Source organism: Chenopodium quinoa, unplaced genomic scaffold (assembly GCF_001683475.1).
Source record: "Chenopodium quinoa cultivar QQ74 unplaced genomic scaffold, ASM168347v1, whole genome shotgun sequence".
Classification (NCBI taxonomy): Eukaryota; Viridiplantae; Streptophyta; class Magnoliopsida; order Caryophyllales; family Amaranthaceae; genus Chenopodium; species Chenopodium quinoa.
This window is the reverse complement of record NW_018742241.1, coordinates 1,135,857-1,161,861: the sequence shown is the minus strand read 5'-3', so window position 1 is coordinate 1,161,861 and position 26,005 is coordinate 1,135,857. Positions and strand designations below refer to the sequence as shown.

Sequence of the window (26,005 nt, the reverse complement as noted above, 5' to 3'; positions counted from 1 at the left end):
CAAGTATCCGCCCGACCGGGCAGTGCTCGCCCTGAGGCGCGCCCGGCCGGGCGAGAGGAGAAGGTCCGGGCACGCTTCGCCCGAGTGCGCGCCCGACCGGGCGCGAGGAAGCTTTAGGAAGTACAAAAGGCGCGCCCGGCCGGGCGGCCCTTTGCCCGACCGGGCGCGTGTTTCTGAAGGGAATTTTATTTTCTTTCTTTTGTAATTTCTATCGAGGGTTTTATTTTTTTGAGCGAGTAGATTTAGTTTTCTTTAGTACTTGGGTACTTTCTCTCTCAAAACCTTTTTGATCAATAAATTCCTTATTTTCCGTTAACTCTTGGTACAATTTCTTGCTTACTTTATTTTCCGCAATTTGATTAATCTGTTATTTTCATGTATTTCTTGATTACTATGATTAGTTTAGATTTAATTATGTGTGAGTAGATTTTAATTCTAGGGTTGTGGGGATCCATGAATAATACGAAGGGGTAATTTAATATTGTTTATTATTGATGATTGATTAATTTCCTATTGATTAATTTAATGCTATGCAATTAGATTAGGCCTGGTTTAATTGTATGAGTCTAGCATTATTGATTCGAGATTCGAGAGATGAGAATTGATGTTTAGGCTTAGTTTCAATAGGCATGTTAATCTATTAATGGTTAGGTCGAGATTCGAGAGATGAGATTTAATACCAGTAGATTAATTGTGTGATTATAATACGTAGCGACAACCCTTTATAATTTGATTAATTTATGCATTGATAATTGATCGTATGTTTTACTCTGGAGTATTATTTATTGGTGAACATATACCCTAGAGCTTTTTATTATTGATTATTCTCCTAGTTTATTTGCTTAGTTTTATTATTAGTTTAATTCATACAAATACAAATTGGTTACCTGATAATTTAGATTATAATTGTTGATTAGGAATAGAAGAACATTGTTTCCCTGTGGATTCGACCCTACTTCCCTATCTACTTTAGTTAGAGGACTTAGGTAATTACTTTTGATTAGGTGATACGACTAGATCCTGTCAACTCATCAATCACAGGCCCTTTCTTTTTTGAATTCTCTTCATTTGATACATGAACTCCAGTTCCTTTATTCTTTGAAATTTTTGGAGTTTTAACAATTATCTCATTTGGCACACTAACTCCAATCAATAGCTCAAGGTCTTGTTCTTTGTTGTTTGTACTTCCAGATGTTGTTTCATTAGTTCTTGCAATCCTCTTAGCCTCCAAATCTTTTCTTATTCCTTGAAGATTTATCAAAAGGTCTTGAATATCTTCATCTTTGCCTTCTGCCAAACTTACACAACTGTGAATTTCTGACCATAAATCATTTAACAGTTTTTTCTTGTCAACTATATTAGCACATTGCTCCAATAGGTTTCCTCCCAAGTCAAAAATTGGTTTCTTCAATGCCAAAGTAGTCCATCTGTGTAGCATATACTGATCAGGAATGGTTTCTAACCTTTTTGCTTTCCAAACCCAAATCATATGTCTACATGCAATTCCCAGTCTATAAAATAGCTTGCAAGAGCATGTGGTGTCAAAGTTAATTGGATTAAACACTACATCAAATGTTCTAGCCCGATTTCCTTCACTTACTTTTGCAACTTCCAATCCATTTTCTTTCTTCAATTCATTAACACCACAAGAAAAACAAGCAATTTCAACCTCATATTGAAATTCATAAAACACAGAGTTGGTATATAAATGCATTGCATGCTTTTCTATCCCTAGTGGTGTTTTGCACTCAGGATATTTGTGCTTTGAATCGTTATCATTCTGACCTTGAGTGTGTCTTTGGGCATCAATTGCAGCTTCATATCTCAAGTAAAACTCAACAAGTGACACGTGAGGATTGATAAAGGAGCAAAAAAAATTGTTTTCACTTTCAGATCTTGAAGTTGTACGCATTATACCTCCAAGGAACACATCTCTGAAATATGCCGGAATCCACTTGTCCCTTATCTTGTACATATAACCTAACCACTCATGTTCTTCTAAGTTGTATTCAACCATCAAGTTGTTCCACCTTTCTTCAAACTCAGCTGGTTCAATTTCAAGATGCCAAACACAAGCACATAATTTTTTTAGGAAACCAGTTTCCTCTTGCATGATTAATTTCTCCACCTTATCAGGTAACTTTTTCATTATGTGCCACATACAAAAACGATGTTCAGTTTTTGTAAACACACTTGCAACATCAATTTTCTTTGCTGGATCCTGATCCGTGATCATACAATTAGGTTCATTCCCCCCCATTGCCTTGATAAATGATCTAAATAGCCACTCAAATGACACAATATCTTCCTTTGCTATGAAACCAGCAGCAAAAGTAATGCAGCTCTTATGATGGTCAACCCCTGTAAATGGAGTAAACACCATATTGTACCTGTTTACATATACAGATTAAATTTTATATGACCAAATATTTCAATGCTCATTTGACAAATGAGCAAATAATTTACTGCTCATTTGTCAAATGAGCGAATAACTCATTGCTCATTTGTGAAATAAGGCATGGTTATCATGGTTATAACATAAAAAATGAATTGTGATTATTATGTATTACCTATTGGTTTGGTATGTGGTATCAAAAGATACCATATCACCAAATAGAGCATAACTCTTTTTACAAAGGGGGTCTGCCCACAATGCTCTACAAATGCAATAATCTTCATCCATCTCAAAATCGAAGAAAATGCGCTCCACATTAGCTTTTTGTTGGTAAAGTTATCCACAAACATTTGAGCATCACTTCCTTGAATGTATGCTTTTAAATCTCTATGAAAGTTTTTGAAATCTTGCTTAGATGCACCAATGTTATCATATCCTCCAACAATTTCCTTCATCATTCGAAAAGTTGTAACGGGACCAATATTCACCTATTTAAAGATTAAAAGAGATTGTCAAATAAAAAAATTCAATGCTCAACAATTTAATGCTCTTTTTAAAATGAGCAAACAATTTAATGGTCATTTATAAATGAACAAACAAAATAATGATCAATTTTCAAATGAGCAACTAATTATTTGCTCATTTGTCAAATGAGCAAATATTTACTTGCTCATTTGTCAAATGAGCAAACAGCTTTTATTAGAACATATAGAGAATTGATGAAACATAAGAGACTTTAAAAGTGTTACCTTAGAATTATTCACAATTATTTTTTTGTGCAATATGTTCATTTTCCTTCCTTCTTTTTGGAAGAGATTGCAACTAGGTGTATAAAGTGCATGAGTATGTCCTTCATGAAATTGTGACACTATGAATTTGTTATCATCACAATGCTTTATGATAATATGTGCCTTGCACCCAACACGAGTAACGAGTCTCTTCCTTTTGATTGAAGCCTTTTCTTCATTGCTTTCTCCTTCCTTGTTATTTAAATTTTTTTCAACAGTAGCCTTTCTTTTCTCTGTGTATCCTTCCTTATTGTATAATATATACTGTGATTTCAATTCTTTGCTTCTTCTTTGTCTTTTAGTTGTAGACTTTCTTGTGTTAAATCCAGCAGCAAATGCGTAACTTTTATAGAATTCAAGGGCCTCTTCAAGATTATTAAACTTCATCCCTATAGCTGGTTTCAACTCATTGGGGCATATTGGTAGCCATTCTTTTGTTCCTCCAGGAGTGAGCAAAGGTGCTACTTTAGGAGAAACTACTATTGTAGGAGTAGTTGGTACATTTGTGATGGTATTAGAATGACTGTCAAGTTCTTCGTTGTTGCTCATCATTTCTGACATTAAATATAATAGAAATAACAAGTCATTAACAATTCCATAAAATAGTAACAAGTGAATATGCACCTCCTTAAAATTAGAACTGAAATCATTTTCAGAAATCAGAAGTGCAAGCATAAAGATGAGGGGGCAGGGGGGATAGGTTTGTATAGGGAAGTGGAAGAAGGGAGTGTGGTCGGTGCAGGAAACAGAACAAGAAGAAGGGGGTGGGGCTTGGGTACAGGCAAGCATAGCAAGTAACTCAATGAATCATGACAGTAAATGTTGTTTGGAGTCGAAGCTGATAATTTGAATTTCAGAAAAAAGATTATTATTAGATGTTTAAGCAATGTTGCTACAGAACACAAGTAGTTTTGTAAACAATAAAGCTAATTACATGTAATGTTCACAGTTTCAGGAAGCTCACTAAAAATCTCATATTTTTAACCATACTAATTACTACTTACAACAGAACATTATGTTGCTGAATCATGTTTTTAACCATACTAATTACTCCTTACAACATAACTCTTACACTCACTCTCACACACCCACACACACACACCCACACACACACACACACACACACACACACACACACACACACACACACAAAATATTTTCAGAATCTAAAACTAGAACTGAAATCAAGGAATTCAATGCTTATTTGTGAAATAAGCAAACAATTCCTTGATTTTTTGCCAAATGAGCAAATAATTGAATGCTCATTTGTCAAATGAGCAAATAATTGAATGTTCATTTGACAAATGAGCAAATAAGTATTTAGGAAGCACAATACCAGCTCCAATGCTCCATGACATTAAGTTCAAAGAGAGAAGGGCAACCATATAGCACATCAAAATACAGACCATGGCAAGTTAAAATAAGAAAAAAACAATAATTGCTAAACAATAATAGTCATTTGCTCATTTTAAGTTTATTTTGCTCATTATATTTACTGCCGCCCCTGGCCCCTGTCCCCTGCACCCTTCCATCATCACCAAATTATTTTGCTCATTTTTTTTTGGATTTGCTCATTTTATTTATGTTTGCTAACTAATATTTTTTCTATGTTATTATACATATTTATCATGCAAACCTCAAAAATCGAAAATTATCATGCAATTAACATGCAATTCAATAACCTGGCCATTGATGCAATAAAACATGCAATTCAATGATAAGTTTAATCTAAGATCATTAGAATCACTATCAAGTTTAATATGATTACATTCAATAAAACATGTAATCGAAAATTCTCAATTACTAAAAATCAAATATTATTTCTTAATTTTTGATGATAAGTTTAATCTGAGATCATTAGAATCACTATCAAATTAAATTCAAAATTTTCAACAATTGATGAAACCATAATAGTTGATGCAATGCGAAATTTTCAGAGCAATAAAATCGAAATTGAAAAGTTTAACAGACCTTGATAATTATCGAGCCTTCAAATTCTTTAATCGGAGTTATTCGTACTTGTGAAGAAGATGATGAAATCAAAATTATCAAGCCTTCAAATTGATTAATCAGTCGCCATTGATAAGTATGGAGCTTCGTTGTGCAGTCACTATTGATAAGTATGGAGCTTCGTTGTGCAGTAAAGTCGAAGCAGTTAAGCGTGCAGTGTATTTTTTAAGCACATTTGTATTTTAATCTCAGCCATTGAATTTCATATAATCTAATGGCTAGTATTGGTCCTCACATAGAAGAAGGGTCTCACATAAAGGGTGGTTCTCACCGGATCCCGACCTTATATATATATATATATATATATATATATATATATATATATATATATATATATATATATATATATATATATATATATATATATATATAAAATTAACTCTATATTTTTAATTTATTATAATATTCTTAATATATTTGATGATATTATTTATTGCAAAAGGACTACTATTTTGTCAAAATATGTTGTACAACTCAGCGATAAAAAAAACGGTAAAATTAGTGAAATTTAAAAAGTAATCATAATCAATTTTACTTAATATTGGATAATGGATATTCGAAGCATCCGATCCGAAAATTTTGGATATCCGAATATCGGATATCCGAAATTTTCAAATCGAATTTGGATATCAATTTATGATATTTGAGTATTCGGATATCCGATCCGAAATCACATTTTAGATCGGATATCCGATCCGTAAACAAGCCTAAATTTAAACATGGTTAGGAGCTAGAAGGATTGGTAAAACCGTAGACCATACACGCATACCGGCGGACTGGTGGCAAGGGGCATGGGCTGTGCGGTTGTGTTCTTTTTAACAGTCTTTTTGATGATCCTGTAAATTACAAGAATATTGAATTGCCGTTATTAGCAAAATTGTTAACTCAATAAGTCATTACAATTGACTTTTGCCTTGAGTACATCCTTGATTCATTCCCTAAATTGCCGTACCAAAAGAACTCACATTTGTCTAAGCCTTCTAAATTTTCCTGGATATCTGATGCAAGTAAATGATAATGATACCATTTGCTAAACACGGGTTTAGGCCGCACCCGCAAACTAAGAAAGAGTCCACTTCACAAGTCCAAAGGAGGTTCCATCCCAAAATCATATGGCAATAGGAGGAGTAGCCCCCAAAATCATAAAGTGATTAACTCTCTCTTTTTCAACCAATGTGGCACAGTTACATGTGGTGATACTTGGGAGGTTTATTTTTCATTACCATCCATACCAACCAAAATAGAGATACCATAAACCTAAATTCCCTTATATATTGACAATCTTGTGCTTTCTAAAGTAGGGATGACAATGGGGCGGGTCGAATTTGGATGATGGTACCTCCATATCCATACCCGCCTAAAAATCTTATACCCATTCCCGCCCCACCACCCGTGGCGGGTATAATATCCACATTCATACCCGCCCCGCCAAATACAAAATAGGATCCATCCCTGCCCTACCACCCACTTGGGTATCTATACCCACCCCAAAACCGTCCCAAACTCACTGCCATGATGCTGTATTGTATCACGTTAATCAATAATGACAATTATATCAGATTAGTTTAAAAAATTGGGACTCTTACTGTTTGGGCGGATTGGGCCTAAGGAGGTATCAAGTTTCATAAATTCTAAACTCTTCTAAAGGAAATATGGGACGGGTATAGGGCGGTATGAGGTGGGTCTGCTCTAAAATCCATACCCGCCCCATCACCATGGCGGATACACATTTTATACCCATCACCCGCCAAACCCCCCTCCATCCCCGTCCCACTTGGGCGGGGATGGGGCGGGTCTCCCATTTAACCCGATCCACTGCCATCCCTATTCCGAAGTATACGCAACTGAGACTAGCTACAGAGATTAATACCATACTAATCTAATTTTGAATATAATTGTTTTTAAATAATACTTTATACTTTGGAACAAATGCCCTAATATTTTAATTGTGTACATATTATTCTTTGGTTGACCCTTTTGGGTTACCAAATCTTTTGAGTTATGAACGAGAACATCGGTCGTATTAACTATTACATACAACAATTGCCCTTTACAATGTGAGTCATTAACTCTTGGGTGTCTAAACTCTACATGAACATAATAATTAGAGATAGAGGGGCACCAAGGCATCAAGAACTTGCGTTCAGGCTTCAGTACAACAGCACCCCATGGTCAACAGGGCGCACTTTTAACATATTTTCGAACAGATGATACATACACATACCAAAATGCTGAGGAAAATAATTGTCATGAGGAGTTTCTGTTAGAGGCTATGTCAATGTACGCGTTGACTGGATGTAGAGGATGATAAAGTTTCTGTATGCATCGTTGTTGAAATCTCAGATTGCCTACCACCAACATTCTCGGCTTCTCTGTGAGGATGTTTACCTCTTATGCTTTTAAATCTTACATCATTAGTATATGCTTGGAAGTCAGGAACCACATCTGGGACTGCCATTTCACCTTCGAGCATTTTCACCACCTCAGACATAGTAGGTCTTTCAGAAGCTGCAGCACTGGTGCACAGGAGAGCCACATTCACCATAGTTTCTGCTTCTTCTATGTTATAATTACATCCCAACCTTTGATCAACAAGTTCTACATAGTTACCACTTGTCCGCAAATGACATGCCTGCAAGTGAATGGGTCAGAAATAAAGTTAATTACAAGTTTCCTACATATTAATCGCAGAGAAAAGCGAATCTGGTAAAAAAAACCATACCCAATCTAGAAGACAAAAGAAGTCAGTAGATGGCACATAGTAGCTATTGCTCCTTCCACTGATAATTTCCAAAGTGACGATTCCAAAACTATAAACATCAACCTTATAACTTAGGTGACCCCAAATTGCGTATTCTGGCGCCATATATCCACTATAAAGGCACAAAAAAGCAAAACAAATGTCATTACATGACGTTTGGTGCTCAAACTGAAGTCTGAGGCATGTATATGACTAAGATAATGAGAAATAACTACCGAGTGTGTGTGTGTGTGGGGGGGGGGGGGGGGGGGGTGTGACATCTAGTCATAACCCATAGGGTACTACTTACATCGTTCCTGCTACTCGGGTGCTAACATGAGTCTTTTCATCCTCGCCAAGCCTAGCCAATCCAAAGTCAGAAATTTTGGGATTCAGCTCTCTGTCCAGCAGTACATTAGTAGCTTTAATATCCCTGTGAACAATCTTGAGTCTTGAATCCTCGTGGAGAAATGCTAAACCTCTGGAGATTCCGAGGCATATTTTGACTCTTTTTTCCCAGTCCAGAAAAATCTGGCTTTGTTCATGACCTACAATCATATTCAAATAGCCTAAAATTGACAAGTACTAATCAGGAATGCTACCATTGTTGATCTCAAATTTGATAACCTACCGAACAAAGCACGTGCCAGACAATTGTTTTCCATGTATTCATATACTAACAATAACTGATCCCCTTCAATGCAAAATCCATGAAGCTTAACAAGATTGGTGTGCTGAAGACAAGAAATCATGCCAATCTCATTGAGAAATTCATGATTCCCCTGCTTGGATTTGGAGGAAAGCTGCTTTACTGCTATAACAGTGCCATCGTGCATCAAACCCTGCTAGCCAATTCACCTTCAGTATTTGTTTTTCTTCAACAAATATACTAAGACATGACGTATGACTCATTGTGCACTAACATACCTTGTAAACAGGTCCAAAACCACCTTCACCTATTTTGTTTGAGGGATTGAAGTTATTGGTGGCAGTTCTGATTTGTTTCAATGTATACCCACCACCTTGTATTTGCAGTCCACCAAGATCTGTAAATGAACACGGTTAGACCATAGCATGACATCATGAGATTTAATAAAAATTACAGCAAGATAACCCCAACGTCCCCAAGACTTTTTTGTAATCATTCCAGTGCATACTTCATGTCTACATCGTACCTTTTCTGATAAGCAACAACCATATTCACCGTTAAAAAGTAATATATTTGACCAATAACAACGATAATATTCTAATAACAAGATCATCCAAACTCCAAAAAAAAAAAAAAAAAAAAAAAAAAAAAAAAAAAAAAAAAAAACAGAGGAATGTTTCGCTTTTGAAAATAATTTAAGCAAGAGCAGCCACTATACACAAGTATTGGAGAGGGAAAGAAAGTGGGTTTCAGTCATCCACATGTAAAAGTAATTTAAACAAATGCAACCCGGTGAATATCTAGATATTGGATGCATTGATCTGAGATCACGTGAATTCTCACAGATCCCTGAGGAAGCAGCAGCAACAACAACAGCAAGCATTATTCCCAAAAGGACAGGCTCACTGCATGAACTGAGAATTTATCACTTGTGGTAATCCATAAAGATCCTCTTTCTCCAATTCATTTCTGTTCAATGTAACATTGTTACATGCTCTTCCAAACCCACTTGCTTCATTCATTCTTAGCTCCCTCTATCCAAGACATCTTTGTCTCCCTTGACTCCTTTTAAATGCTCCATTATCCAAATTCTCCACGACTCCATCTTCCTTACCGGTACATCCTCTAATCGATGTCTCACATGCCCAAACCAATTTAGTCAGTTCTCCCTTATCTAAATCTCAATATATGTAACTCCAACTTTCATTCGAATATCTACATTCCAAATTTTATCATGTGACAAACGAGGTAAAAATATACAAGTTAGGCCTGTTTAGAATTATTTCTGAATCAACAGAGAATAAAGATATGCAAAACTTTCATAATCAAAGTCCATTCCGAACCACTATAATTTATCCTGGCCACAACATAAATCCAAACTAGAATGCCTCACCCAAGAGCTGATACACAAGCACCCAACTACCATGGCTTACACACTGTTAATTCAAAGTACATACCAAGGTTAAGATGATGATTCCCGAAACAACAATTTTAAAAGAACAGTCAGATTTACATTCATGCATTACGTGATCCACCTAGTAAAGAATAGCAACAACTACATGCAGCATGTATGAGCATCCCTGTTTAGAACCAATAGCAAGCGACAAAAGTTTGAGCTTCTATCTGATTTTCATAAATATTTACCAAACCTTGCTATATCGCAGAGAAACATCTTTGAAATTTATTTCCAAGATGGAAAAGTATCTCACAAAGTTGGCCACAAATGGTACAATCATAAGCCTTAAATATTCAGGGTGAACGGAGATATTAAAGTCCACATTTCTTACTCTAGCGGGACGAAAATGCAGAGTTACCACACAATCCAAAGCCAAAATTGACTTAAATCGCTATCAATGAACTTAACAGCAGTTATCCTAACTTGTGACAGGCAATTGCCCATCAGTAATATGAAAAGTATCATCACAGTGAGTTGAGAATCCTGGAATATCTCCTTAAGAATTGCACTTCATGGCATGCAGTCTAGGTTATATGAAAAATCAGTTTGTCAATTATATGTATACTCATTTACTGCCAAGCTAGAACTTTCTTTACCATCGCTCTTTGTCCTGACTCTGAAGCAGCCTTTCCACCATAAAATAAGCACAGCCAAGATCAGAAAGAAAAAGGAGACGATTCCTAGAGTGATATAAATAATCCTATGGCTTGATTGGCTTCTGCCACTTGAGCATTGTCTGGAAACTGTAGAGAGGTACACCAATATTAGAAACAAAATTAGCAATTGACACTTTGTTTGGAATTTGGATAGAAGGAAATGGAAGGAAAGGGAGGGAAGAGAAAAGAAGGGGGACCATCTCCCTTATTTTGATAAAGGATTGGGGGAAGGAAGGGGAGGGAGAAGAAGGGATCCATTTTCCCTACCTCTATAATAAGCATATTTCCTCCAAAATTGGAGAGATTTGGAAGGGATGGAACTTACCTTTCCCCTCCCTTTCTCTTCCCTCCTCATCCTTCTCTTTCCTTACCCTCCCTTTCTCTTCTACTTAGCTACCCAAACAAAGCGTGAAAAGAGTTATAGAACAATGCCTAATAGCATAAACCAAGAAGAGAGAGAAAGGTTTAAGTATCTCTGTGACGAACAAAAGATTCAATCCCTACCAGGATTGACAGAAATAGCTGAAATGAGGGGTCCATAAACTCCTCTGGTCGGAATCCTTGTTGTCCCTTTACCAGCCCAGTTTAGTCGGATCTCCAAAATATTATCTGTCACGCTAGAATTAAACACTATGACTGTTGGCTTTTGAGCACCATGAGCCTTATCTTCAATGTTGAAATCTTTCTGCACTAATTTGTCCTGTAGACAAACTTAATATCAGGACAATCGTAAATAGAAGAAGTACATGCGTCATGGAGACAACTGATTACCTGAATGTAAATATCAAAGAACCGCCTTCCAAGACTGTAATATGTTTTGTTGTTTGTGAACTGAATCTCAGCAAAGTGTAATTTAACAGTATAATTTCCATTCTCCAGGCAGTAAGTAAAATAAGTAAGTGTTACTGGGGAAATACGTGCTGTGGCATACAGATCAGATAAATTACTTCCAGGTAAATACTTAGTATGACGTATACTCTGCAAATCATCATCATCCATGAAATCACCAGTGGCACTAAATCCCCAGTTGTTTTTACTGCTCATATAATATGTGGCAACACCACCTCCAACACCTCCATCTCCTTCATAGACAACTTTTCTGTCTTCATCCTCTGCTACAAAATCATCTCCACCGCAATTAACATGCAAAGAGCAGCCATCTGCCAATAGAACAGTAAAGTAAGAAAACATTAGATGTCAATCTTGTAATATTCTTGTTAAAAGATAAACATTAGATGTCAATCTTGTAATATTCTTGTAAGATGTCAATCCAATTCAAAGGTATCTCACAAACCTATTTATATGGAGATGAAACTACAATCTTCTCATAATTACGATTTCACCTCGGATTGTATAAGAAGAGTGAAAAGTGGCAATTACACATGATGAGACAAAGGATACTGAGTAATTTTCTATATGTAGCCTTTCTTCTAACTATCCTAAGAAAAAACAGCTTTTGAAAGCCAGGCAAAAGATCATGATTCAAAAGAAAGTTGCAAGTATGGGCAAATTTTTTTATTTTTTTTTTCAAATAAAATCGCAAAAGTAAATAATTAAAAACCATTTTTACTGATGATGCAAGGTCACAAGGGTGATGATGATATGAAGGGGAAAGGCAAGAGGTAAGCATTTAATAAATTCTAGAGGGAAGACATCACATCAAGGGCACATATACAACACAAGCAAAGGAGCGAGGGCATGATGAGGAAACAGAAATGGAAGATGAAGACCTGGAAGTTGGAAGGAAGAGAGTTGCCTCTCAAATAGACAATAAGGTCCTAAGAGGGTTTCCTCCATTGGTTAACAACAAGGGTTTCAGAGCCCCAAACATGCATGTAAGTCATGTCTTTGGTAAGATATTAAGCTACAAATGAGGTAAAACCTATCTAATTACCTCAATTTAATTTTTCTCTGATCTACCTCTTTCTATATTACTCTCCTTTGGAGTGGTTATCTTACATATATTAGTCAAAGCAAGGCATCTGTAATTGCCACCTCAATTAGAAACGATATGAAGCCATAAATCTTGAGAACCCAACCACGTCATTTTTCCAACTCATCATTGATCTTATCTCTTCCTGGCTACATATATAACTGATCATCCTCTTCTCTACCACCATTAGAAAAAACTTGGTCTTGCTAAGCAAGTCAATATAATGTTCCATAAAGAGATCCTAAACATCTCAATTCGATTGAACTTCTGCTTGAGTTTGATTGATTGTTTTTTGATATAAAACACCATATATTATCCACTACAACATTTTATGTCTTCACCCAGATTTCCTTGAATAACTGAACTAAGATACATAGCAATATAACATCTGTTTCTAATGATGAAGTATGAGACTACTTAAGAGTCTGGTGCATATGCTGAAAATGAGAGAAGTTGAACATAATTTAAGATGCCTGAGTTACACATCAAGATTTTATATTAACAAATCTAGCCAGATGTAAGAAATTTTAATTCATGTTTACGTTCATTGTCATAGTTTGTACATGCTTGTATCTTACTCCTTCCATATATTCCTACAATGCAAATTAACTACCTCCCAGTGACATGGATTGTCCGAGGAGGGACCTACCAGGCTACAAATGCAGGGGATTTCCTATTCCTTCTTTGGTTAGAGAGGAATGGCAGTTATTCAGAATAGTAAAATAGATGTCTATTCTACCTCATTCTATACATATGCCTCCACAGTTTTTTCTGCGTATTTATATCACATATAAATGTGCACCCACTTCTTTTCATTTGAAAAATAAAAAGACTCATATAAATCCTCTAACTTTCTATCTCCAATAATTTAATATTCATCTCTTAAATCATACCTTGTGAATTAATAATCAGGAAAGTAGGAAACAGCTTAACACATTTAGTCCTTGTGATTGCCTTATAAATCTTTCTAGGGTGATCAACTTCAAAATTTTTTCATTAAATTATAAAATTAACATTGAGATCTGTAGTTCTCGTTCATAAACCAAAAGAAGAAGAAAAATAAAATTAACAATTGTAGATTTAGAAGAATAGGAAAACATTGAGATCTGTAGTGCTCGTTCATAAATGAAAGCAAACAATTTAAATAAAGGCCTAATTCTCACAAACAAATCAATAAAAGAATGCATATCCAGTAAAAGTTACTTACATCGTGGACAATCAATACTATTTGAGCAAGGGAGCAGTCCTTTTCTACAGAGATAAAGAAGGAAATAAATACATAAGCCTAACAAGAGTGCAAAGAGTTTAGCATGACTTTTTAAAAGCTCATAACATTCAATGTTTGTAAACACATAACTCTACTTCTACTTCACAGTAAAACCAAAAAGTAGCTTACAAACTGACACCAGTAGAAGAGCTCCGGAACAAATTTAAGTTCAAGTTCCTAGTTAACAAGTAGCGGGCAGAAAAAAGAATGTCAGAACACCACCAAACAGGTAACACAAAAAATATATTATATACAAAGTAACTGAAAAGGGGTAGGCTCACATGTTTTTTCTACACGAGGGCTGCTCAGGACTTTGCCAAGTGAAATTATTGTAGGAAAGATCACTGCAAGAAAACATCAACCAGCTGTCAACTTCTACATGAAAGATCAAAATTAAGTGAAAACAAGTGAAACAACTAAACAAGAATACCCTAGTTATAGCCAGAACCAGCAAATTCCATTGTCATAAGAGGCTACAGAGAGGTCAGAAACACAAAAGATACACCTATGCGCAAAGCTGAAGTTCAATGAGGAAAAGCAACTCAAAGCTATAGAAGTTCAGCAGCATTTTTAGCATAACAATTTCAACTATTTAAATCTCTTATTGACTAAGGATTAGGAGACAGCTGCAGTGTCTTATTGTAGACGGTAAATTTTCAAACAATAACTATCTTGTAAAGCCTATTAGGAGCATCCAAAATCCTTTAAGTCTGCATAAACCATGTAAAAGTCATATAGTACCTAATGATTATAGTCACCTGAAAACTCTACAGAAAAGAAATTTTGTGTGGCCACATCGTCCATATAGTAGCATGACTAGCATCCATTCAATTATTTCACAAAACAAGTAAACAAGCATTTCATCTCAATGTCTTAAAATATCTAAACTGCATTATAAACCCTCTATCCCATATTACAATTTACCCGAGCGGAGGGGGGGGGGGGGGTGGGGAGGGTGTAGAGGATGTTAGGATGTTACTTCAAGAGAAATTTTGCGGTAGAACATTTAATTGGTAATAGTGTGAAAAGTACAAACGACTAGAGATAGTGTGTAATTTTATATTGGAGGAGAGAGAGAGACTAGGGGTATGTTAGTTTTATCTTATTGTAATTTAATTTAGATAAACTAAGTCCAGATTTGTTTAGATAAGTTAGAATAAGTTAAAAAAACAAGTTAAGACAAGTCCTGGAAAAAAATATTTTGTAAAAAAATCTGACAATTCACACACAAATAAGACAATTTCAGACAAATTAATTTTTTCAAACAAAGTAAATTCAGACAATTTCAGGTAAATTTAGTTTAGATAATACATGTTGAAACAAACCAAGCACGATGTGATCAAAGATAGTAAGTAATATAAAATTGAGTGTTTCAAAAAAAAAAAAAAAAAAAAAAAAAGGGTTATATAATATTGAGGAGAGAGAAAAAATAGATGTAATTGGAGATAATGGGCAAATCAGCAATTACAAATATGCTTGTAAATCACTTTAAAAAGAATGTAGGCAAATTACTAGATCATAAACTTAAGAGGCTAGAGAAACAATAAGAGAAGCCAACCACTTACAAGAGAAGACCATGAACTACACTAACAAAAATTATGGCTTACATGTTCCTTCCATCTTGCAATAAAGAAGAAGGTACGTTTCCACTAAGCGTGTTACCTGTCAAAAATCTGTTCATAAAAACAAAAATGCCCACAAGAATCTTAGTTAATATCAAGAACAAACATTGGGAACATTGTTGTGATTAATTCTGCTACTGGAAAGAAAGCAGCTGCTAATAAATCAAGAAACATGCTACAGTTAATATTTAATAGAGAATTGGGCAGTTACAGTGAGCTGGCAAGGATGGAGGGGTTGTTTGGAGTTCATGAGGCAAGAAAAGAAGCTCTAGTAGATGGAAATGTGGTACCCACTAGTGAGAAACAAGAGCAAAGAGTAAGTATATATCCTAATTTGAAGATTTTCAATATTGATTAGTCGTCTTACAGGTGTGTATGAGATTTTGGCCAAGGTTGTGTTGGTTTGTGACCCATGTACTTTTGTGAATTAAGGTATATTTTGGATGGAGCTATACTATCAGATAATGGTCAATGATGCTAACCAAATATTTGGAGTGGTTAGAAGGGTATCAATTTTAAGCTTGATTGTGATAAGGCTTATAGCTTGAGCTGGAGTCTCTTCAATATGATTGATGTGATGGATTTGAAATTGAAAAAAGGGAGTGATATTAGGGGGTGTTTGTTGTTTGCAAATTTTCAAAACTATTTGGAAGGCAAGCTAGTGGTTGGGCCTCAAGGGGGTTGTGTCAAGAAAATCATCCCCTTCCCTTTTTTATTATCTACCCTGATATCCAAATGCCTCCAATTAGTCCTCTTCATGCTACTGGTGAAGTAGTTGATTATATTCAAGGCTTCAAGAGAGTTTTTCTGGGGAAAGGGGAAGGGGGGCTCAGTTTCTCGTAGAGGTCAATCAGGTGATATAAAATAGATGATGGAGCCACCACCACTCCTCCGCTTTCCCAAAGTAAAGATAGCTTCCTCAAAACCCCCCTTTGGCTTTGCCCACTAGTCACAAACTCGCAATCCCCTATTCCCATAATATTACTATCGAGTCCTTAACTTTCTCTTCATTTACCCCTTTGGCCCTTCCCCAAAACCTTATCATATTACGAGGGATTGGCAAACTGCAACTCTTAAGGGGTTGTTTGGTTTGTTAAATTTGATTGGAATGGTATGTAATCTCATACTAGGTAGGTATGGATTCATAATCTCATACTAGTCTTAAGTTGTTAGGTTTATTGTTGGAATGGTTTTTAAATCTCTTAATGGAATGAATTGTGAATCTTAGGGGGCGAGATGGGTATGGGATTCTAGGGGGATGGGGTAGAGTTAATCCTTTTGGTATGAAATTTCATTATTAATGCACCTAACCAAACAATTAAATGAATGAAATGGACACTAACCCTATCCCAAGAGCTCAAACCAAATGCGTCTAAGAGAATTAAAGAACAGGACTAGAGAATTAGATTGAATGAGAAAGAGGAAGCAAACTGAGGGTCAATGACAAGCTTCACCTCCTAGGTGGAGTAAGAGGTCAATGGTAAACACCGGAGATAACAAACTGAAATATCAGCAGACATACGAGCAGAATAAGATGGAAAAGGAAAGGGGAAAGGATATTGAGAATTTTTTAGATTTTTCCTTGTTTAAATATAAAACTATCAATGGCCTAGTAAATAATAAATTAAAGTAAATCAGAATCTACATTCTAAAATAATGAAAAATTTTAAACCAAAGGGTCATTTTGTATAACTGGAAAGTGTTTTACCATATAGAAAATTATGAACAAAGGGATTGCATCTACAACTTCCTTTATTTTTTCCACTAGTTAAATTTCAAAGGACTGTTGGCCGCTTGGCCCTCTTAATGTTGTCATTATTTTCTGATCACCTACATCATTAAAACTAATACTTAGACATTGGAAGGGGTTAGTTGATATTCATTCCTTAGTTTTCCAAAGAGTGTGTTTAAATGTTTTGGGTTAATTGACAGATTGACCTACTAGGGGTGTTGAAAGAGTGTAAACCCTATGACAGTTGTTGGCTACATGAATAAATCAAATAGACCACCGTATTAGAGCAGGAAAGAATAATGATTGGTATAGTACATTTTGGAAACCTCTAAGGCTGATCACACCAGATATATCCAGCATGGCATTAAGGCACTAAGGCCCTGGCCTGACAAGAAAATACACGACTCAGAAGCATGGTAATCATATTTACAAGGAAAAATTAACAACAAAGGTCTCAACTTTGGGTGATTTTCTTTAAAAGGTCTCAGCTTTCAATTAACTAAGGGTAGTCCCAACTACAACAATTTCTTCTCAAAACAGTCTTGTATGACTTTTTTTTTTTAAGAAACAGTCTTGTATGACTTGTTACCTGTTAAACCGGTAATATTTTTTAATTACAATAATTTATTCTTAATCTCTCTCCTTTCGCGGCATAACCACCACAACTCCTCCTAGTCACCACTCTCCACACTTTAACCACCAATCTACCACCCCATCGTCACCACCATCATTCTTCTTTTACCTCCATTTATCTCCTCCTCTTGTAGCATTTGAGTTATGGCATGCTAAAATGGAGGCGATTTTCGGCCCTGATCCATCTCACCCTAATCCCTCAAGCTCACTCACCGTAAAGTCAGAGCCACGGTCGCAACTCTCCTCCAAAGCTGCTGGTATATCCCTGGTTTTGGATAGCTACTAGAGCTTTTGATTTTTGCATAATTGGCGTAGTATATTGATGGGATTTACAGAGATGATTTTGTAGTGTGGATGGGCTAGTTGGTGGTCGTTTTGGGATGAGGGTGGGCTAGACGGTACAGTGGTGATTTCATGCCTTCGGGGTGTGCGTTGATTGGTGGTTTGTGGTGTGGCTCGTGTGGGTGGCTAGGTGTATTTGTGGGGGTGGCCTGGGTTGGTGCTTTTGTGGTTGGGGTAGGTTAGAAGGTGGTGATTTTGTGGTGGGGTAGCTGCAGGTGGTTGTTCAAGCAAGGTGTTGGTTGGAAAGCTTAGAGAGGAGGGGCAGCCAAAAAAAAAAAAAAAAAAAAAAAAAAGAGCCAATGAAACAACGCCACGTGGTTCATTTAACTGGTTTAGCAGGTAAGTTCAGGTCACGGACCGCTAGATGAAAATATGTACAATAGTTGGGACTGCCCTTAGTTATTTGAAAGGTGAGACCTTTTAAAGAAGACCGGACATAGTTGAGACCTTTGTTGTTAATTTTTCCTATTTACAATCACTTTTCAAATTATATTACATTCTCTACATATTATTTCAGGGACTTATAACTTATACTAAATAGAAATAAAATAGACCAAATCAGATTTTTTTATAGTGTTTTCTTGTGGCCAATCATTTAGAATTTCGTATATATCATGAATATTAGACATTTGGAAAATACACATTAAGACGACTCTTACAAACTTCACTTGATATTATTTTATATTAATTATAGGCACAATTACGACAAAAGTTCAGTAAAAGTAGGAGATAAGATCAGACCAGCTAGATCAAACCTTACAAAATACTGACCAAACCTTCTTATTTTGGCGAAGAAAACATAGCCTAAGTATCCACTTTTTAATTTATATATATGATAATAATTAAATTTGCATTTTTACATTCTTATCTATTACATGTACCTTTTTCTAATTTTACTTCTCTCTGTCTATTTATTACATAATAATTCAGACAGTTGTACAAAACGAAAGGTAAAAGGGCAATAGTTTCTCCCTTGATTAATTGCACAATAAACCATGATGTATAGCATTAACATTTGCAAAATGACTAGAACCATGAATTTTGAGTTCAGAGAGCAACTCACATAAACTTCACGTTCTTAACATTGATGTCATTTGGAATTTCACCCACTAAATTGTTCAAGCTAACATCACTGTAAAAATGGACAAATATCTGACATTAGACCATTATTTGTGAAACAATAAAATCCTAGAAAGCATGGAGTGGCAGGAATTCTCTGATGGAAAATATAACCACAGATATTAAAAATCACCGTAATGAAAATAGTTGAAAAATACACAAAACATTCGAGCAAAATACATATCTTAAGTCATTCCACTTGAATTCTAAACTCTAAAGTGTCTTTGTGTCCTTATACTGGTGTCCTAAATGAGTTATAATTTGGGGTTAGGGTTAAAGTAAACTCTAAAGCTGAGTATTTGAGAGAGATTTGAGAGGCACAATAGGTTAAGAAATCCACTGAGGGATGCTTAAGTTCGTTGGGAAACTTGAGCTTGAGTCTTAGGTTGTAATGGGTTGTTGCCCTATTATTATTAATAAGAGTTGAGTTAAATTCTAAATAGGTTGTGGTTTTTCTTCTTGTTGGGCAAGAGAGTTTGTCCACACTAAACCTCTCTTGCATTATTGAGTTCCTTGAATTTTAGTTTTCATTCCACAAAATTTGCCTAAGTGCCTCATTCTCTATTTCACCCCTCTCATGTAGTATGTCTGGTCAACACAATCATTGGTGATCCTCGTTTACTCCTTTTCTTTAGTAGAAGAATGACACATGATGCCTTTTACATACTAGGTATAGGCTTTCCCCTTTTTCTCCATCACGTCAACTAGGATGATAATCGTGGGACATAAAGAATTGAAGTAGCAAAAAAGTTTAGCAGAACGAAGTAAGACAACAAATTAGCAGCACTAGAAGACTAATATCGAGAAATAGGAGACAACCACCTACACAAAAATGTTATTAGAGAACGGGGAACACCACCAAAGCTAAACAGCAAATAAGATTCTATCCCTAAGTATTTTGAGAAACACATAAATTCTACTAATAATGCGAGACACATCAGGCATGGCCTCAGTAGGCCTTCCCTAAGTTATTCTCCCAAGACCCCAACTATATAAATGTAACAAACTGTAAAGCAATGATCTGGAGGTGTAGTACATTGCCACTATTAACGACATACTCCCTCCGTAAGTCCGTATTATTTTAAGTTAAATGTTTCTCATGTGCACGTATGCCGATCCAAAACTTTGAGCAATATATCTTTAATTATCAATAAGTAAAAATTATAAAAATGGAACGATTCCAACAACTACTCAAAAGACTATTTTTTCTAATGTATAAATCAATAACATTAGTCAAAATGGATTAGGTAAATAGTGCAAAAAGTCAAAACATTTCACTTTAAAAAATATGGAGGGAGTAACTCAATACATAGTATGATAAATCCATTGCCAAAATTAGCGATTTTTTACCACTACTTCAAAATGAATAAAGTACTGTTCAGAATCCGCAACAATGGGCCGGATAATGGCAGAAGCTATCTGGTAAGATTGGCCCTGAAGCCCTGAATAGCAGATGTCACTAATCACAGTCAGCATATACAGCCCTGGGGTCATATTAATTTGCCAAAAGCATGCCATGACAACTTTCTATTTTCTGCATAATTGAGTTTTACCTGTATTTGCCACCAAGGCTACCACATTTCCCACAACAAAACTTATACGAAAACTTAAAATCAACATATAAAAGCTAAATTTTGACACCATAGTATAAGTTCCAAGTTAGTCACTTACATCATTTTTAAACTCGTTATATCCCACAAATACACAGGAAGCTCTCCAGCAATGCTACAGTTCCTCAGCACACTAAAAACCCAGAAATGATCAATTTAGTGAAAAGCATTGTAACAAAACTTTAGTTTTATGATACAAGAGTTCAACATACTTTTAGTTATATGATATAAGTGTTCAACATACAGTCTTACTAGGCCAGTCATATTCCTCAAATCCGGAAAATTCTGAATAGATCCATTGATGTCGCTGATTCTCCTGTGAATTCAGATATCCTTCAAGACATTGCGTTACTGAAAGTGTCAAAATGCTACAGCTTATCACATATACTCACAATTCAGTTAGTCCATCCAAGAAAGATATTGAAGACGGAATAGGCCCTTGAAGTCCACTTGCATGCATTTCCCTGCAAAGATGCAGAGCAAAAAGATTAACACCCAATTACAGCAGAATGAAGTAGCAGCCTCTGGCCAATGGCGCAAGTATCTTACAGTCTTTGAAGCTGTTTCCAATTTTCTATATAATGCGGTATTATCCCATTAAAGTTATTATCGTTAATCCGACTGCATTGGTCAAAAAGGAAAAAGTTAAGTCATGGCAAAGGACAATATGAACGAGCGATGTTTTACACTAGTTGAAAACTTACAGATCTGATAAGTTTGTCAGGCCAGCAAAAGTTCGAGGTAGTGTTCCTCTTAAATCATTTGACGACAGCACTCTAATTTCCATACCATAAGAGAGAAAGTATATGATCAAACCTGATGTAACTTGATTATATACTGATCAATTAAAGAGCTGATTTCTTAATAGAGGAATAAGTTACTCACAGTGTCTTCAAGTTAACTAATTCCCCAAGTTCATCAGGAAGTTTACCACTAAATTGGTTGGCCTCAAGACTCCTGGAAAGATTGCATGAGAGACATTACAACATATACACCCAAATGTGAATCATTCAACATAGGCTGAAAAATAAGTGAAAAAAAATATTTCCAAACCCTTTCACAAAAATATATAGTCAAGAAAACCTACAAACCACATTATTTTAGTAAGAAGCTTTACCCGAAACCACTCTTTATTAACATGCACAAAAGCATCTGAATTCATTTAACCAACCATACATTAATTTCTGTTAACAATACGCCACCCACACAAAATTTCTACATCGGACAAAAATACCCTTATATAGGCCTTTACTAACATACTTTCTTCCTCCATAAATGCAGAAAGATAATTGGGGGACTACATTAAATATAAAGGAGAAAAACGACAAGAGAGGGAAATATGTAAGGATTAGGGGACTGTAGGTATACAGAAAAGTCTATGTGATTGCAGATATATAACAAATATTAGCATACCAATAGTTAGATAGATATTGTAAATATGGGAACAAAGTGGCAAGAATAAAAGGTGGTTTCAACACATTACTTACAAAAACACATTGAATTCCATAGACCAGGAAAAACAGCTACCGAAGACAATGAATGGTAGAGTTCCCAGATATGCTGATAATGAATGTAAGTATTCACAGAAGTAACTCCCTAGATAACTGCCAAGGTAGTAGATTGGATAAAATGAGACATACAAGGTAGTGAGGCTGCCAATTTTTCCCAGCTCCTTGGGGATTTCTCCAGACAACCGGTTTGAAAGAAGAGAGCTGCATGAGTTTCACCTGCATGACTAAGTAAAATTCGGACTTCAAAAACAATTAAAATGCCAGTAATATTAACATGCTTACATGTATTCTAATTGCAGTGAAGCCCATTCCACAGGTATTCCTCCTGATAGATAATTATAGGCAAAATCACTGCAAGCACAGCAATGAATGATGTACACTGTAATTAGATAATAAAATGGGTAGAAGAGAAAGAACAGATGTCTAGTTCTTACACTTCCCGAAGATAAGGAAGCTTCACCAATTCACGTGGAAGCACTCCAGGAAGACTGTAACGTTTGAGAAATCTGCAATGCATACAGTACATCCATTTCTATTTTACTACCTTCGAAAAAGTTATACAAGTTTCAATGTAAAACTAGAAATCCTTGACTTGTATTCCAAACTGTACAGCATATCGAAGAGATGAATGAAATAAGGCTATAGAAATGAGATTAGGAAATAGTACATTCTTACAACATGACAAGTGTTGTTCTCCTGATGACAATCACAGCTAATTTCACTTTCAGCATCCAATGGTGACTGTGGTGTTGCTCCAGCCAATTCAACTTGACAAGAGACATTATCAAACTTCCAGTACTTGGCACCCAATATTTGAAATATTTCTTGGAGAGCAACCACTACAAAACAGAAACAAATCACCACATCTATGGGTTTCTAAATTCATAATGTCAGCTTTTAAATGGAATGTTAAACTTCTGAATTACTATCAAGAGAAGTCAGAGTGATCTCAAACTATCCACTACATCAAAACAAGACTTTATTGTCTAGTCGTAGATGGCAAGATTTTTGTCACCAAAAAAAAAAAAAAAAAAAAAAGAAAAAAAAAAACAAAAAAAAATTAGATGGCAAGATTTTGAGAACACTCTATAAATAACTTAGCTTAAAATGTTTGCACCTCTATCAATTACTTTCTTGTGGTGCACACGAAATGCATTAGTGATGGCAACGTCAGAAAAGTAATAGAGTGCTCATGAATAGTTTGGAATCAGCTCAATTAAAAGTCCAACTCAGCTTCAGTCATCTGCTAATTTGCTGAGTTCAAACTTGAATTCAACATTTGAGTTTAGAATGAGCTAATCATGAAATCCTTTGAATTGGGCTCATGGTTATAGGCTTGTGAACTTCAAAATATACTGAGTACTTTAGTACATGTCTTTTATATTTTAGTGAGCTTTGTATATATCCTTTACCCTAACTCATTAAGTCCTAAAAATACATGGAATAAGTTAATTCTTATCATAACTTGCCTAGGTCAAACATGATAGAGAATATATGCACAATATTCCCTTCCTAAGTTTAAAAAAAAATTTGGAAAATAATATTATCATTACAGATCTCTCTAAACCTAGAAAGAGAATATTTCGTATGTATTCTCTATCAGCATAATATTCATATAAGAACACTATCATAAAGCCAAACAATAGCAATCTGATGTGCTCAAGTTCAAATTCAAGGCCTTCTAAAGTTCAAAGTTAAACTCAATTTATAACATTCTATTCAACCTAGAGTCAAGCTATGTAGTTTTGAGCCAAGCCATGTTTAGTATTGTCTTGTCATTGATTAATGCAGGACCAGAGCTCCTTCCCTACAAACCCTTTGGCTCAAATTTATAAGGGAGCAATAATATAAATTAATAGAGCAATACTAAGTTTATATGTATTGCATGAAATAGTCCATGAGAAATTTCTCAGTTATGCATATTTACTAACAAGATAACAGATCTATGTTTTTGTCATTAATTTCATTAATACTCATGTCCATAAGTCTACTTTTTAGTCGAGATGCATAACTTGAGGACCATTAGTTTCATCTTATTTTAACTTAATTTATTTTATTTCAGACAAAATAAGTTTTATAAAACCATATACAGTAAGTTCAAACAAGTTCAAAGTAATATAAGTTCATTACAATACAATTTCAAACAAAATCCGATAAACTAAATAGAACCTTAGATACATTCACATAGCTCATTCCACATTAATTTTGAAATCTCTCTAATTTTTTATTGCAAATGCATAACTGAGCTATAATCACATAGCTCATTCCACAATATTTTTAAACACACTCAAGCTAACCAGTGCATTCCCCTAATATAAGATCCTTTACCAAATAAACCACTTGAACCTTTTAAGTTTTTAAGTATATAGATAAAAATAACATAGGTTCACTCTCTTGTCAAAAAAAAATAGGTTCAACCCCCTAATAATATAATCAGGTTTTCTCTAATTCCCTCCTCAGTCCTCACACTCTCTAATTAAAAATAAAATATAAATTAAATAAATAAGCTTAGGATTTGGAAGACTCCGATTACCTTAACAGGTAAGAGGTAATCACAACCATAAAAATTAAAGCGAGGCAACTATTCTAAAAACATATAACAACACACACAGATTCTTAATGGTATGTCCTCAACATTTTTACTACCACTACTAGTGTCCAGTAACCCTTCAATCCTTCACCATCCCACTTCTCAGCCAATACTTCAGGAAAAAAAATTCACTACAAATACGTTCGATCCTACATGGACGGTATCACATTATTATTATCGAAACCAATGAAAAATGAGAGACAGAGTGAGTATAATTTTGGGCACAATGAACTTTATAATGGGTCTTTATAGCTTTTGAGAAAAATGGATAATTAACCACCAACCTTTCATCATCTCACTTTCCAGCCTATAATTAGAAACAATATACCGCTGACAAACCGACAGCAAATATTAAGAAACAAACAAAACAAATTATCCATTCTTGTCTATTTACAACCATATTATCCTTCTAAATTCATAAAATGATTATCAATATTAAAGCCAATTAAAAAAAATTAATGCAAAAGTTAGAAATTAATATAAGGAAAAAAAATCTAACCTTCATTTTCATGTACTCTGGAGTGTAATGGATAAAGAAGAAAACCCAGAAAAATTATCAACACACCAAAAAGTTTGGCCATTAAAATGAATTGGGAAGCTATAAAAAATTCTGGGTGTTCCAACAAAAAATCATAATTTATGAATTGAAAGTATGATTACTCAACAGAAATTATGCATTGGAGGTTGTATCAGTACCAAGAATTAGAGGAAGAAACTAAATTGTAAGCTAGATTCATATAATAATTAAAAGTAGTTGTATTACTACTATTATTGTTTGATAATTCAAATGCAGAAAGAGATATTGGCCAAAGATTTGTCAAAAAAATCAATTAGTGGATAAATAGGCTGTCACTGAAGTACTTGACTTTGACTATACAACAGTGGAGTTCGGAATACTAAAAGTCATCTGCGCTAATTGCACAGTCTGATCATGGGCCGGGGCGGGCCAAGG

General features: G+C 35.1%; 2 protein-coding genes across 5 annotated transcripts; both read right to left on the bottom strand.

Moving 5' to 3' along the window:
• Positions 1–1,000: 1,000 nt before the first annotated feature.
• Positions 1,001–3,735, bottom strand: LOC110736700 (protein FAR1-RELATED SEQUENCE 5-like). Its single transcript, XM_021917003.1, has 4 exons — positions 3,307–3,735; positions 2,603–2,883; positions 1,670–2,390; positions 1,001–1,627 (listed from the first exon to the last, which is right to left on the bottom strand). The coding sequence occupies exons 1-4, from the start codon at positions 3,733–3,735 to the stop codon at positions 1,001–1,003; spliced, it is 2,058 nt and encodes a 685-aa protein (XP_021772695.1).
• A 3,341-nt stretch (positions 3,736–7,076) lies between these two features.
• LOC110736505 (probable LRR receptor-like serine/threonine-protein kinase RFK1) lies at positions 7,077–25,874 on the bottom strand. 4 transcript variants are annotated; one of them, XM_021916743.1, is made up of 24 exons: positions 25,553–25,874; positions 23,131–23,302; positions 22,898–22,969; positions 22,746–22,814; positions 22,593–22,664; positions 21,838–21,909; positions 21,657–21,728; positions 21,502–21,573; positions 21,345–21,416; positions 21,197–21,268; positions 21,014–21,085; positions 19,287–19,355; positions 15,502–15,567; positions 14,176–14,238; positions 14,024–14,071; positions 13,835–13,878; positions 11,466–11,854; positions 11,199–11,379; positions 10,635–10,781; positions 8,861–8,979; positions 8,565–8,775; positions 8,244–8,481; positions 7,916–8,066; positions 7,077–7,825 (listed from the first exon to the last, which is right to left on the bottom strand). In XM_021916743.1, exons 1-24 carry the CDS (start codon positions 25,632–25,634, stop codon positions 7,469–7,471), a joined length of 2,982 nt encoding a protein of 993 aa, XP_021772435.1. In that variant the 5' UTR covers positions 25,635–25,874; the 3' UTR covers positions 7,077–7,468. The 4 variants fall into 4 exon arrangements, with proteins under 4 accessions (XP_021772435.1, XP_021772420.1, XP_021772427.1 ...); XM_021916728.1 differs by having other exon boundaries at positions 11,199–11,394; positions 25,553–25,873; XM_021916735.1 differs by having other exon boundaries at positions 11,199–11,394; positions 21,197–21,259; positions 25,553–25,873.
• Between the last annotated feature and the right edge of the window lie 131 nt (positions 25,875–26,005).

Excerpts from the sequence above, each read along its gene's own strand:
- LOC110736700 (XM_021917003.1), bottom strand. The coding sequence starts at position 3,735 with ATGATGAGCAACAACGAAGAACTTGACAGTCATTCTAATACCATCACA. Across the intron at positions 2,884-3,306 it reads TTACTCGTGTTGGGTGCAAG|GTGAATATTGGTCCCGTTAC; the intron begins GCACATATTATC and ends ATCTTTAAATAG. Across the intron at positions 2,391-2,602 it reads ATGCTCTATTTGGTGATATG|GTACAATATGGTGTTTACTC; the intron begins GTATCTTTTGAT and ends ATATGTAAACAG.
- LOC110736505 (XM_021916728.1), bottom strand. The coding sequence starts at position 25,634 with ATGGCCAAACTTTTTGGTGTGTTGATAATTTTTCTGGGTTTTCTTCTT. Across the intron at positions 22,970-23,130 it reads ACTTGTCATGTTGTAAGAAT|ATTTCTCAAACGTTACAGTC; the intron begins GTACTATTTCCT and ends TATGCATTGCAG. Across the intron at positions 22,665-22,745 it reads TCACTGCAATTAGAATACAT|CTCTCTTCTTTCAAACCGGT; the intron begins GTAAGCATGTTA and ends AAACTCATGCAG.